The sequence below is a fragment of the Salmo salar genome, unplaced genomic scaffold (genome assembly GCF_905237065.1).
Source record: "Salmo salar unplaced genomic scaffold, Ssal_v3.1, whole genome shotgun sequence".
NCBI lineage: Eukaryota > Metazoa > Chordata > Actinopteri > Salmoniformes > Salmonidae > Salmo > Salmo salar.
Genome location: NW_025547147.1, coordinates 22,199 through 37,734, shown reverse-complemented (window position 1 = coordinate 37,734; position 15,536 = coordinate 22,199). Strand labels below are relative to the sequence as shown.

General features: G+C 40.4%; 1 protein-coding gene across 1 annotated transcript; it reads right to left on the bottom strand.

Annotated features, from left to right (window-relative positions):
* Positions 1 to 4,348: 4,348 nt before the first annotated feature.
* Positions 4,349 to 15,115, bottom strand: LOC123731734 (stonustoxin subunit beta). The gene is made up of 5 exons (XM_045711135.1): positions 15,029 to 15,115; positions 13,273 to 13,446; positions 12,964 to 13,010; positions 6,069 to 6,933; positions 4,349 to 4,589 (listed from the first exon to the last, which is right to left on the bottom strand). Exons 3-4 carry the CDS (start codon positions 12,983 to 12,985, stop codon positions 6,401 to 6,403), a joined length of 555 nt encoding a protein of 184 aa, XP_045567091.1. The 5' UTR covers positions 12,986 to 13,010; positions 13,273 to 13,446; positions 15,029 to 15,115; the 3' UTR covers positions 4,349 to 4,589; positions 6,069 to 6,400.
* Between the last annotated feature and the right edge of the window lie 421 nt (positions 15,116 to 15,536).

Here is a 15,536-nt window from a genome sequence, read left to right as displayed (position 1 = left end):
GCTTTAGAAACTTTAGAGTGTTTTCTATCCAAATCTAATAATAATATGCATATTCTCGTTTCTGGGCAAGAGCAGTAACCAGTTTAAATCGGGTACGTTTTTATCCGGTCATGAAAATACTGCCCCCTAGCCCCAACAGGTTTTAACACAGCTTACCAACATTATTCACTGTTGATAACACACCTTACCAACATTATTCACTGTTGTTGTTAACACACCCTACCTACATTATTCACTGTTATAACACACCTTACCAACATTATTCACTGTTGTCTTCCTATTTCCACAAATTGTGGCACTTAGTTTCTATGGGCTAGTCAACAGCCAGCCGAGTCAACAGCCAGTGGAATCGCGTGGCGCGAAAAACAAATACCTAAAAAATGCTATAACTTCAATTTCTCAAACATATGACTATTTTACACCATTTTAAAGACAAGACTCTCGTTAATCTAACCACATTGTCCGCTTTCAAAAAAGCTTTACAGCGAAAGAAAAACATTAGATTATCTCAGGAGAGTACCCTGCCAAAAATTATCACACAGCCATTTTCAAAGCAAGCATATATGTCACAAAAACCAAAACCACAGCTAAATGCAGCACTAACCTTTGATGATCTTCATCAGATGACACTCCTAGGACATTATGTTATACAATACATGCATGTTTTGTTCAATCAAGTTCATATTTATATCAAAAAACAGCTTTTTACATTAGCATGTGATGTTCAGAACTAGCATACCCACCGCAAACTTCTGGTGAATTTACTAAATTACTCACGATAAACGTTCACATAATACATAACAATTGCTTAAAGAATTGTAGATACAGACCTCCTTTATGCAATCGCGGTGTCAGATTTTTTAATAGCTTTTCGGCGAAAGCACATTTTGCAATATTCTGAGTAGATAGCTCGGCCATCACAGGCTAGCTAATTTGACACCCACCAAGTTTGGTGCTCACTAAACTCAGAATTACTATTAGAAAAATTGGATTACCTTTGCTGTTCTTCGTCAGAATGCACTCCCAGGACTTCTACTTCAACAACAAATGTTGTTTTGGTTCCAAACAATCCATAGTTATATTCAAATAGCTCCGTTTTGTTCGTGCGTTCAGGTCACTATCCGAAGGGTGAAGCGGGAGCGCATTTCGTGACAAAAAAATGTCAAAATATTCCATTACCGTACTTTGAAGCATGTCAAACGCTGTTTAAATCAATTTTTATGCTATTTTTCTCGTAAAATAGCGATAATATTCCAACCGGGCGACGTTGTATTCATTCAAAGGCTGAAAGAAAAAAATGGAGAATTCTAATGAAAGCGCATCTCCAGTGTCACTGTCCCCAGGCTGACCACTCACAAATTCTCCTGCTGTTCTTCGCCCAGAGACAGCAGACACCCCATTACACTTTCTGGCGCCTTCTGAGAGCCAATGGAAGCCTTAGAAAATGTCACATTACAGCAGAGATGCTGTATTTTTGATAGAGATGCAACAGAAGGACAACAAATAGTCAGACAGGTCACTTCCTGCATGGAATCTTCTCAGGTTTTTGCCTGCCATATGAGTTCTGTTATACTCACAGACACCATTCAAACAGTTTTAGAAACTTTAGGGTGTTTTCTATCCATATCTAATAATTATATGGATATTCTAGTTACTGGGCAGGAGTAGTAACCAGACTAAATCGGGTACGTTTTTTATCCGGCCGTGTCAATACTGCCCCCTAGCCCTAACAGGTTAAAATGTGTTTTTATATGACAGAATGTTAAAACTAGATGAAGTTATAGTTATGAATATAAACTGGTAATGAGGTGTAGTTTTAGTTATGAATATTACCTGGTAATGAGGTGTGGTTTTAGTTATGAATATAAACTGGTAATGAGGTGTAGTTTTAGTTATGAATATTAGCTGGTAATGAGGTGTAGTTTTAGTTATGAATATTAGCTGGTAATGAGGTGTAGTTTTAGTTCTGAATATTAGCTGGTAATGAGGTGTAGTTTTAGTTATGAATATTAACTGGTAATGAGGTGTAGTTTTAGTTATGAATATTAACTGGTAGTGAGGTGTAGTTTTAGTTATGAATATTAGCTGGTAATGAGGTGTAGTTTTAGTTATGAATATTAACTGGTAATGAGGTGTAGTTTTAGTTATCACGAATATTAACTGAGTAATGAGGTTATACACTGAGTGGACTAGATATTACTCTAACTGAGCAGTGTAGCCTATAGGTTATACACTGAGTGGACTAAATATTACTCTAACTGAGCAGTGTAGTCTATAGGTTATACACTGAGTGGACTAAATATTACTCTAACTGAGCAGTGTAGCCTATAGGTTATACACTGAGTGGACTAGATATTACTCTAACTGAGCAGTGTAGCCTATAGGTTATACACTGAGTGGACTAAATATTACTCTAACTGAGCAGTGTAGCCTATAGGTTATACACTGAGTGGACTAAATATTACTCTAACTGAGCAGTGTAGCCTACAGGTTATACACTGAGTGGACAAATTATTAAGGACACCTTTCTAATATTGAGTACCCCTCTCCCACTTTTGTCCTCAAAACAGCCTCAATTCATCAGGGCATGGACTCTACATGGTGTTGAAAGTGTTCCACAGGGATGCTGGCCCATGTTGACTCCAATGCTTCCCACAGTTGTGTCAAGTTGGCTGGATGTCCATTGGGTGGTGGACCATGAGCCTGAAAAACCCAGCAGCGTTGCAGTTCATGACACAAACAGGTTGCATGTCACCTACTACCATACCCCGTTCAAAGGCACTTATATATTTTGTCTTGCTCATTCACCCTCTGAATGACACACATACACAATCCATGTCTCAATTGTATCAAGGATTAAAAATGATTCTTTAACCTGTCTCGTCCCCTTCATCTACAAGTGACATCAATAAGGGATCATAGCTTTCACCTGGATTCACCTGGTCAGTTTGTCATGGAAAGAAAGTTGTCCTTAATGTTTTGTGTAAATTGCACAATAATTATACATTCATGGATTGTTTTATGTAGCCTATTGTTTTCTCTTTATTCAACCTGCCATCTACCCACCTGGGGACTGAGGGTTATGAGAGAACCCCCACATCACTAGCTTCTCTTTATTCAACCTGCCATCTACCCACCTGGGGACTGAGGGTTATGAGAGAACCCCCACATCACTAGCTTCTCTTTATTCAACCTGCCATCTACCCACCTGGGGGCTGAGGGTTATGAGAGAACCCCCACATCACTAGCTTCTCTTTATTCAACCTGCCATCTACCCACCTGGGGACTGAGGGTTATGAGAGAACCCCCACATCACTAGCTTCTCTTTATTCAACCTGCCATCTACCCACCTGGGGGCTGTGGGTTATGAGAGAACCCCCACATCACTAGCTTCTCTTTATTCAACCTGCCATCTACCCACCTGGGGACTGAGGGTTATGAGAGAACCCCCACATCACTAGCTTCTCTTTATTCAACCTGCCATCTACCCACCTGGGGACTGAGGGTTATGAGAGAACCCCCACATCACTAGCTTCTCTTTATTCAACCTGCCATCTACCCACCTGGGGACTGAGGGTTATGAGAGAACCCCCACATCACTAGCTTCTCTTTATTCAACCTGCCATCTACCCACCTGGGGACTGAGGGTTATGAGAGAACCCCCACATCACTAGCTTCTCTTTATTCAACCTGCCATCTACCCACCTGGGGACTGAGGGTTATGAGAGAACCCCCACATCACTAGCTTCTCTTTATTCAACCTGCCATCTACCCACCCGGGGACTGAGGGTTATGAGAGAACCCCCACATCACTAGCTTCTCTTTATTCAACCTGCCATCTACCCACCTGGGGACTGAGGGTTATGAGAGAACCCCCACATCACTAGCTTCTCTTTATTCAACCTGCCATCTACCCACCTGGGGACTGAGGGTTATGAGAGAACCCCCACATCACTAGCTTGCATGTTCTGCAGCCTTGTAAAGATTAGGAGGGGATGACTGGGAGGCAGGTTGGCATTTATTGTCATGATTCTTGTTCTGGAGGCAGGTTGGCATTTATTGTCATGAATCTTGTTCTGGAGGCAGTTGTGCAAAGTGGTCACCAGCTGACAAAATCTGATTTTAATCCTAACCTTAACCACACTGCTAATCCTTACCTTAAATTAAGACCATAAAACACAATTATTTTCCACAAATGATTACAATATAGCCAATTTTGACTCTGCAGCTGGCATATCTAGAGGAAATCGTGCAGTTCTGCCTCCAGGTCAAGATTCATGACAAACGTCAACCTGCGGCTGGGAGAGGCAACGTAAAATCAATAACGAAGATGGTTCCACAATTAACATAGTTTTCTTGTTTCAAGTCTGTTTTATTATGAAAAGTACAATATATCCTTGTATACTTGTATAACTATGGAGCGTATGTCCATATATAATTGCACAATCTGTTTTTCAACATAAAAGACATAACAAATGATCACATTGGTATTTTAACAGTGTTATTGTAAGAGTTTAAATGTTTAAACAGAGGATACATCTAAAACAGGATAAAACAAGTGCAGTATGTTCTGAGAATGTTACTTTAACCTCTCTGGCGCAGGTGGGACGAATTCGTCCCACCTACGTAACAGCCACTTGAATCCAGTGGCGCGATTTTTGAAACGTTTGAAATACTATTACTTCAATTTCTCAAACATATGACTATTTTACAGCTATTAAAAGACAAGACTCTCGTTAATCTAACCGCACTGTCCGATTTCAAAAAGGCTTTACAACGAAAGCAAAACATTAGATTATGTCAGGAGAGTGCCCAGCCAGAAATAATCAGACACCCATTTTTCAAGCTAGCATATAATGTCACAAAAACCCAAACCACAGCTAAATGCAGCACTAACCTTTTATGATCTTCATCAGATGACAACCCTAGGACATTATGTTATACAATGCATGCATGTCTGTTCAATCAAGTTCATATTTATATCAAAAACCAGCTTTTTACATTAGCATGTGACGTTCAGAAAAAGCATACCCCCCCGCAAACTTCCGGGGAATTTACTAACAGTTTGCTAAATTACTCACGATAAACGTTCACAAAAAGCATAACAATTATTTTAAGAATTATAGATACATTACTCCTCTATGCACTCGATATGTCCGATTTTAAAATAGCTTTTCGGATGAAGCACATTTTGCAATATTCTAAGTACATAGCCCGGCATCACAGGGCTAGCTATTTAGACACCCGGCAAGTTTAGCACTCACCAATATCAGATTTACTATTATAAAAGTTTGATTACCTTTTGTTGTCTTCGTCAGAATGCACTCCCAGGACTTCTACTTCAATAACAAATGTTGGTTTGGTCCAAAATAATCCATCGTTATATCCGAATAGCATCGTTTTGTCCGTGCGTTCCAGAAACTATCCGAAATGGTAAATAACGGTCGAGCGCATGGCGCATTTCGTGACAAAAAATGTCTAAATATTCCTTTACCGTACTTCGAAGCATGTCAACCGCTGTTTAAAATCAATTTTTATGCCATTTTCTCGTAGAAAAGCGATAATATTCCGACCGGGAATCTCCTTTTCGGCAAACAGAGGAAAAAATCACAAAGACGGGGGGCGACCGGGTCACGCGCCTAAGCCCAGAGTACCCTTGATCGGCCACTTGAGAAAGGCGATCAAGAGCTTCAGCCTGGGGCTGGGATGACGACATTCTGTTTTTTCCCGGGCTCTGAGCGCCTATGGACGACGTAGGAAGTGTCACGTTAGAGCAGAGATCCCTTGTAAAAGATAGAGATGGCAAAGAAGTTCCAGAAATGGTCAGACAGGCCACTTCCTGTAAAGGAATCTCTCAGGTTTTGACCTGCCATTTGAGTTCTGTTATACTCACAGACACCATTCAAACAGTTTTAGAAACTTTAGGGTGTTTTCTATCCATATATAATAAGTATATGCATATTCTAGTTACTGGGTAGGATTAGTAACCAGATTAAATCGGGTATGTTTTTTATCCAGCCGTGACAATACTGCCCCCTAGCCCCAACAGGTTAACCCCCCAAGTTAACGTCAACTCATAACGTCACTATAACTTCATGGGAGTCTTGTGGAAAGACTGCATGTTGTTTTGGGTGGATTGAGTGACATCTTCATCAACATTTGCAGAATATTCCTGTAGTATTTTCACCTCTGTGTTTGTGGGACCACTTAGTGCTGGAATGAGGTGTCTGTTTGTTCCCAGTTCTATCAGAAATGATGGTCCTCATTTGAAGGTCCTGGTCAAGGTCCTCACAATTATAGGAAGACGCGTATGTGTGTGTGTGTCCAGTGTGTGTGTGTCCAGTGTGTGTGTGTGTGTCCAGTGTATGTGTGCAGTGTGTGTGTGTGTGTGTGTGTCAGGTTATATTTTCAGGGACACTGAGTCGCCATCATAATGAACCCCAAACCCTGGATAGATGGGCTCAGTGAATGTGGATGTGAATGTGATCAGGTGGGTCAGTGTGTCAGAGGAGGCTCTATAGAAGGACAGAGTGCCGGCTGGCCAGTCCAGATACACTCCTACTCTGTGGGAGCTGGAGGAGGGGACGTCTATGGTAGTGTCATTATTATTGTGCCTGGCTATGTAACTGTTGTCAGAACAGAACAGACTCCAGGACTTGTCATTGTATCCAAGCCAACAGTCATCACCCCTTCTTCTCCTGCTGATTCCTTTATATGTCACTCCTATATCAGCCCATCCCCCACTCCACTCTACCTCCCAGTAACAGCGCCCAGTCAGACCCTCTCTACACAGCACCTGTCCACAGTCCTCAAATCTCTCTGGGTGATCAGGATACGGCTGCTTCTCTCTCCAACCTGTCACCTTTCTGTTCTCCTCAGACAGAGAGAGGAGTCTGTTTACTGTGTTTGGATCCAGTGTGAGATCACAGACATCTGATGGATGAAACCAGACACAATATTAGAAATCATCATCATTCACATTAGAACGTTAACTCACTTTTCACTAATTCATTTAATGTAGATGTTTCTAGGTATCAAAAGGAGAAGTTAAGGTAACTTGAGACTTGTTGAATGATCATATGTTATACTGTATGGTAATATAAAACACACTTATTCCCATTAATTACATACACACACACACACACACACACACACACACACACACACATTGTCATATCAACTATTTGTAAACGTTGGTGTCCCTGATTTCTGCTTCTGTAGAACTACAGATGATATTTAACATGACCAAGTCAGTAATGATGGGGGTCTTTGACTTTTTATTTATTTTTTATTTTTTATTATTATTATAATTTTTTTTTTTCAAATATTTTTTATTGAACACATACACAAGAATGGTGTATAGGTATAAAAGACAAGTTTACAGTTCTTATCTAAACATAAGAGAACAGACATTAACCAAAAGACCCAGAGTTCTGGGCACAAAACAAATATTACAAAACAAGACATACAAAACAAGGACAGGTAGAATTTTTTTTTTTTTTTTAAATAAATAAAAAAATAAAAAGGGAAAAAGGAAAAAAAAGGGTCGATGTAGCCCCCCACTTATACCCCACTTTACCCCCCTTATTCCACCCTATTCCCCTCCCAACTGCTCGGGTGGTGGGGCCAGCACACGCTGCCCAAAGGTAGATTACCATATGACAATTGAGAGTGCGTTAAGTGCAAATTCACAGCGCCGCCTGGTCCAAGTAAGAGAGGAAAAGCTGCCAGATTTGATCAAATGTTGATAATTTATTGTTCAAAATATATCTAATTCTTTCTAAGTGTACAGTGTTTGCCAATTCGCTGAGCCATAATTTGGTAGAGGGCGCTTCCTCTTTTTCAAAACAACAAGATTAATTTTTTGCCGAAATGAGACTGTAAGAGATGAATTGTTTTGGGGAGTTGGTTAATCCGTTTAGGGAATCGGACACTCCCAGGATTATCAGAAGCGGTTCTGGGTCTATTGAAGTCTCCAGAACTTCAGAGAGGACCCCAAAAAATTCCACACCAATACCCATACAAGTTAGAGCATAGGGCAAAGCAGTGGAGTAGTGTACCCTGCTCAGCCTGACATTTATCACACATAGGGGATGTACCAGGAAATATCCTATGCAGTTTGGTTTTGGAATAGTGTAATCTGTGTAATACCTTGAATTGTATGAGACGATGTCTGGAGTTAATGGAGCAGGTGTGGATGTACACCAAGCTATCTTCCCAGTCTGCCACCGAAATGTCAGTCCCTAGTTCTTCCTCCCATTTTGCCTTAATGGCATCAGTAGAGGGTGCGCTAACAGATTGAAAAGCATCATATATACGAGATATCAGTTTGTCTGAGGTGGGGCATATTTTTATGCATCCGTCAAACGTGAAAGGTTTAGCATTCCCAAATGTTTCGAGGTATTTTCTAACATAGTCTCTAATCTGTAGGTATCTGAAAAAGTTACTTCTGGGAAGATTATAAGTTTCCCTCAGCGATTCAAAGGAAGCAAAGGTTCCCCCTATATATAAATCCCCTATGGTACTTATCCCCAACTCTCCCCACCGCTCAAAGGTGTTATCAAGGTTAGAGGGGGCAAAGGAGGGATTCCTTGCAACAGGAAGCATGAATGATATTGGTCTAAGATCAAAGTGGACTTTAATTTGCTTCCAGATTCGGACTGTGCTATGTATAATAGGATTGTTACCGTAAAGTGACATCTCCAGATTGACAGGTGACAAAATCACAGCACCAATAGAGAAGGGGTGGCACTCCTCTCGCTCCATACTAAGCCAGCTTGATGGCAGGAGTGCGTCATCCAGCAGAAACGTAACAGCGCGGAGGTTGGCGGCCCAGTAGTAAAATATAAAGTTTGGGAGAGACAATCCTCCTTCCATCTTGGATTTACAGAGGTGTTTTTTACCTATCCTGTGTGTTTTATAATCCCAGATGAAAGGATTGATAATAGAGTCCAGTTGTTTATGAAAGGATTTAGGTATGAATATTGGGATGTTCTGGTATAGATAGAGCAGTTGTGTGAGGAAGACCATTTTAATGGCATTAATTCTTCCGAGCAGAGAAATTGGGAGAGTTCTCCAAAATTGTATGTTTGCCTTAAGTTTTTGCATCAGAGAGGGGAAATTCTCTTTAACCTCTATGGGCTAGGCGGGACGAATTCGTCCCACCTACGTAACAGTCACTTGAATCCAGTGGCGCGATTTTTGAAACGTTTGAAATACTATTACTTCAATTTCTCAAACATATGACTATTTTACAGCTATTAAAAGACAAGACTCTCATTAACCTGTTAGGGCTAGGGGGCAGCATTGACACGGCTGGATAAAAAACATACCCGATTTAATCTGGTTACCACTCCTACTCAGTAACTAGAATATGCATATACTTATTACATATGGATAGAAAACACCCTAAATTTTCTAAAACTGTTTGAATGGTGTCTGTGAGTATAACAGAACTCAAATGGCAGGTCAAAACCTGAGAGATTCCTTTACAGGAAGTGGCCTGTCTGACCATTTGTTGAACTTCTTTTCCATCTCTATCATTTACTAAGGATCTCTGCTCTAACGTGACACTTCCCACGTCGTCCATAGGCGCTCAGAGCCCGGGAAAAAACAGAATGTCGTCATTCCAGCCCCAGGCTGAAACACATTATCGCCTTTCTCAAGTGGCCGATCAAGGGACACTGGCTTATGCGCATGACCCCGACCGCCCCCGCCTTTGGGATTTTTTCCTCTGTTTGCCGAAAAGGAGATTCCCTGTCGGAATATTATCGCTTTTCTACGAGAAAAATGTCGTAAAAATTGATTTTAAACAGCGATTGACATGCTTCGAAGTACGGTAATGGAATACTTAGAATTTTATTGTCACGAATTGCGCCAAGCGCGTGACACTTCTTTACTATTTCGGATAGTGTCTGGACGCATACGAACAAAACGCCGCTATTCGGATATAACGATGGATTATTTTGGACCAAACCAACATTTGTTATTGAAGTAGCTGTCCTGGGTGTGTATTCTGACGAAGACAACAAAAGGTAATGACATTTTTATAATAGTAAATATGATTATGGTGAGTGCTAAACTTGCCGGGTGTCTAAATAGCGAGCCCGTGATGCCTGGGCTATGTACTTAGAATATTGCAAAATGTGCTTTCACCAAAAAGCTATTTTAAAATCGGACATATCGAGTGCATAGAGGAGGTCTGTATCTATAATTCTTAAAATAATTGTTATGCTTTTTGTGAACGTTTATCGTGAGTAATTTAGTAAAATGTTAGCGAATTCCCCGGAAGTTTGCGGGGGGTATGCTAGTTCTGAACGTCACATGCTAATGTAAAAAGCTGGTTTTTGATATAAATATGAACTTGATTGAACAAAACATGCATGTATTGTATAACATAATGTCCTAGGGTTGTCATCTGATGAAGATCATCAAAGGTGAGTGCTGCATTTAGCTGTCTTCTGGGTTTTGGTGACATTATATGCTGGCTTGAAAAATGGGTGTCTGATTATTTCTGGCTTGGTACTCTGCTGACATAATCTAATGTTTTGCTTTCGTTGTAAAGCCTTTTTGAAATCGGACAGTGTGACCCGGGTGACCGGGTCACGCGCCTAAGCCCAGAGTACCCTTGATCGGCCACTTGAGAATGGCGATAATGTGTTTCAGCCTGGGGCTGGAATGACGACATTCTGTTTTTTCCCGGGCTCTGAGCGCCTATGGACGACGTAGGATGTGTCACGTTAGAGCAGAGATCCCTTGTAAAAGATAGAGATGGCAAAGAAGTTCCAGAAATGGTCAGACAGGCCACTTCCTGTAAAGGAATCTCTCAGGTTTTGACCTGCCATTTGAGTTCTGTTATACTCACAGACACCATTCAAACAGTTTTAGAAACTTTAGGGTGTTTTCTATCCATATATAATAAGTATATGCATATTCTAGTTACTGGGTAGGATTAGTAACCAGATTAAATCGGGTATGTTTTTTATCCAGCCGTGACAATACTGCGCCCTAGCCCAAACAGGTTAAATAGTAAGGAGTATTGTTTGGTAACTACAATTCCAAGGTAGGTACATTTATCTGAAGATAGCTTAACTGGAAGATGTTCTAGCCAGGAGGTGTTTTGCAACCGAATGGGCATTAATTCACTCTTGTTCCAATTTATTCTGTATCCCGAGAAGGTACCAAACAAATTAATCACCTCCAGAATAGCTGGAATACTATCTTGGGGTTCTGTTACATAGAGGAGAATGTCATATGCGTATAGGGAAATCTTATTTAGAGTATGTTTAGTATTATAGCCGTGTATTGCTGCATGAGATCTGATCGCTTGAGCGAGAGGTTCAATAATTAGGGCGAAGAGCATAGGCGACAGCACACAACCCTGCCTTGTCCCTCTGTGAACGTTAAATCGGGGCGACAATGATTGGTTAGTGAGTATTCTCGCACAGGGGTTCCTATATAAAAGCTGGATCCACTTTATAAACCCATCTCCAATATTACATTTCTGTAGGACCTTGAATAGATAGGGCCACTCAACTTGGTCAAAGGCCTTTTCAGCGTCAAGAGATATAACAGCTAGGTCCACGTTAGGTAACCTCTGAGAATACATAATGTTGAATAGGCGCCTGAGATTGAAGAATGAGTTTCTGTTAGGGATAAAGCCGGTCTGGTCTGAATGGACCAATTTGCCAATTAAAGTGCTCAGCCTGTTAGCCAAAGTTTTTGCTAAAATCTTTTGGTCTGTATTAAGGAGGGATATTGGTCTGTATGACCCTACCTCTTCCGGATCCTTACCCTTCTTATGTATAACTGTAATAAACGCCTCATCCAAAGTGGATGGGAGCACTCCATCCTCGTTGGCCTGAGCCAACATTTTGTGTAGGTAGGGAGAGAGCATGTTGCTGAATGTTTTGTAGAATTCACTCGGGTATCCATCTGGGTCTTGCCACTCTTTAGAGATTTTATTGTTTCTCTAATTTCTTCAAGAGATATTTCCTTATTCAGGAAGTAAGAGTCTTCCTGGTTCAGGGCGGGAAGATTACAGTCCTCCAAAAAGTTTTGCATAATTAAGGGGTTAGGGTCCGCTTTAGATGTATATAAAGTCTCATAAAACTGACGGAATCTGTCATTTATGTCTTTGGGGGAAGAGAGTAATTCCCCAGATGCAGATTTAACTTTGTGAATCATACGGTCACTCACATTCTTACGAAGTTGTCTGGCGAGTAGTTTGTGTGGTTTGTCACCAAACTCAAAATATTTTTGCTTGGCATAGAGAAAAGATTTAGCAATTTTAGCAGAGAGGATCTGATTGTATTTAAATTTTAAAGACATAATTTTTTTATGTTTCTCCCTAGATGGGTGTCTAGCATTCTCCCTATCCAGTAAGTGGATTTGTCCCTCCAGTTCTACCAATTCTCTTCTGTTTTGCCTACTCCTGGCAGTCTGAAAGGAGATGATACAGCCTCTCAAATTATCCTTCAGTGTTTCCCACAATAATGCTGGGGAAGTCTCTGTGTTGTCGTTGGTATCAAAGAAAAATGTAATTTGATCTTTAAGATGTTCACAGAATGTTGGTTCTGTGAGGAGCTGAGGATTCAACCTCCGGACCCTCTCGTTTGGTACGATGTCACCCAATCTCAGGGAGAAGGTGAATGGACTGTGGTCAGAGATTATAATATCATGATACCTCACATTACAGGTATAGGGGAGTAGTTTAGCATCAACCAAAAAGTAGTCAATTCGAGTATAAACATTGTGAACATGAGAGTAAAAGGAGTACACGTTTGTTGTAAAAAGTGATATAAAGTAGGTTAAGTTAGATTATTTCGCAAAAAAGTTGCAGGAGCCTCTCACACACAGCCGTTCACTCCAACATGCTAGCTCCGCCCCCGTGGTCTTTGACTTTGACTTAACTTGAATTAAGACTTATTCTTAGTCATATTCTTCACAGCAGTCAACACTCACATTTTCTAAGCCCAGGTTTCATTCTGTTCTCTCCACCATGTTCCACACTGTAGCGGTAAGCAGAAGAACAGACAGTCATTGAGGGATACACCTGAACTCACACACACACACACACACACACACACACACACACACACACACACACACACACACACACACACACACACACACACACACACACACACACACACACACTAGACACACACGGTCAGCATATAACTTTGTCCAAGTGTTGGTCAGAATGTTTGTCTAAACTCGCCTGATAAGTCAAACGTCTGATATGGACATTGACATAAACCCTCTACATACTTGAGTTTCTCCAGTCTGCAGTGTGGATCCTCCAGTCCAGCAGAGAGCAGTCTGACTCCTGAGTCTCCTGGGTGATTGTAGCTCAGATCCAGCTCTCTCAGGTGTGAGGGGTTGGACCTCAGAGCTGTGGCCAGAGAAGCACATCCTTGCTCTGTGACTAGACAGCCTGACAGCCTGCAAACAGAAAAAGATAAACATTTTCATATATCAGTGTCATGAAACCTGCCACTTCTATTCATAAATTGGTGTATCATTATTATAAATGATGAGAATATTACCTGTAAAAAATAAAAACGTAAAAATGTATAGATCAAATATTTGGGTAGACCAAACCAGTTTAAAAAGCAGTATCAGTCAAAAGGCAGACAGTGAGGTATCAGATTTAGATTGTATTGAGTATACAGTCCACACCATATCTATTTAGACAGTGAAGATAACATTTTAAATGTGGCTCTATACTCCAACATTTTGGATTTCAGATCAAATGTTTCATATGAGGTGACAGTATATAATGTCACCTTTTATTTGAGGGTATTTTAATACATATCTGTTTTACCATTTATAAATGAAAGAACTTTATGTATCTAGTCCCCCATTTGAAGAAGTCATAAGTATTCTGACCAATTCACTCATAGTATATTAAAGTAGTCAAAAGTTTAGTAGTTGGTCGTAAACTCGATGGTTGCATTTGCAGTTTGTTTTGGTTGTGTTTTGCCTAATAATAAAATGGTGGATGTTGACTGGAGTAATTTTCTGTCTAAGTGAGTAGATAACATGTTTCTAAACACAAATAAATTAATCCTGATGATACCATAATTAAGAAAAATCATGAATGAATAATCAATTATAATGAAAAATGATGAGTGAGAAAGTTACAGAAAGTTACAGAGGCCACAACAAAACATGCTAACCTCTCACCGTTACCAATAACAGAGACTACTACAAAACATGCTAACCTCTCACCATTACCAATAACAGAGGCTACAACAAAACATGCTAACCTCTCACTGTTACCAATAACAGAGACTACTACAAAACATGCTAACCTCTCACCATTACCAATAACAGAGGTTACAACAAAACATGCTAACCTCTCACCATTACCAATAACAGAGGATACAACAAAACATGCTAACCTCTCACCATTACCAATAACAGAGGCTACAACAAAACATGCTAACCTCTCACCATCACCAATAACAGAGGCTACAACAAAACATGCTAACCTCTCACCATTACCAATAACAGAGGATACAACAAAACATGCTAACCTCTCACCATTACCAATAACAGAGGCTACAACAAAACATGCTAACCTCTCACCATTACCAATAACAGAGGCTACAACAAAACATGCTAACCTCTCACCATTACCAAGAACAGAGGCTACAACAAAACATGCTAACCTCTCACCATTACCAATAACAGAGGCTACAACAAAACATGATAACCTCTCACCATTACCAAGAACAGAGGCTACAACAAAACATACTAACCTCTCACCATTACCAATAACAGAGCCTACAACAAAACATGCTAACCTCTCACCATTAACCTCAAATAAAAGGTGACATTCTGTATAGTCACCTAATATGAAACATTCTATCTCAAATCCAAAATGCTGGAGCATAGCAACACATTTAAAACTGTAAGCTTCACTGTCCAAACACATATGGTGTGGACTATGTGTGCCTGGTAAACACATGTGGATCTGGTGAACAGTTATCACTTGTTGACCAACTACAGGAATACTGACCTCAGAGTCTCCAGTTTACAGTGGGGATTCCCCAGCCCAGCAGAGAGCAGCTTCACTCCTGAATCCTTCAGGTCATTGTTACTCAGGTCCAGCTCTCTCAGGTGTGAGGGGTTTGACCTCAGAGCTGAGACCAGAGAAGAACAGCCTTCCTCTGTGACTAGACAGCCTGACAGCCTGCAAAGAGTCAAATCATATCATGACTTCACAAACACACTGTTAATTTAACGAGTAGTGTAGAAGGACAATGGCAGATGCAATTGTTTTATTCTCTCAAACAACATATATATTCATCTTCCATCTCCTAGAATTGTATGGTCATAATGTTATACTAATGTGAAAATCAATGCATTCATTCAATATGTTTTTCAATATAATATTATATACGTATAATAATGCATATTTTTCTCTAAACTGAATATTTCTTCCTGATGATTAGTTAAAAATCATTTTATTTACTCACAGAGCAGCTCTGGAGGCTTTGACCACTGGCAGCAGCCTCAGAAGACCT

Bases quoted from the DNA above. Each gene is read 5' to 3' on its own strand.
- LOC123731734 (XM_045711135.1), bottom strand. From the start codon at position 12,985: ATGAAACCTGGGCTTAGAAAAT. The intron at 6,934-12,963 runs GTGAGTGTTGAC...TTCATCCATCAG, and splicing joins GAAACCTGGGCTTAGAAAAT to ATGTCTGTGATCTCACACTG.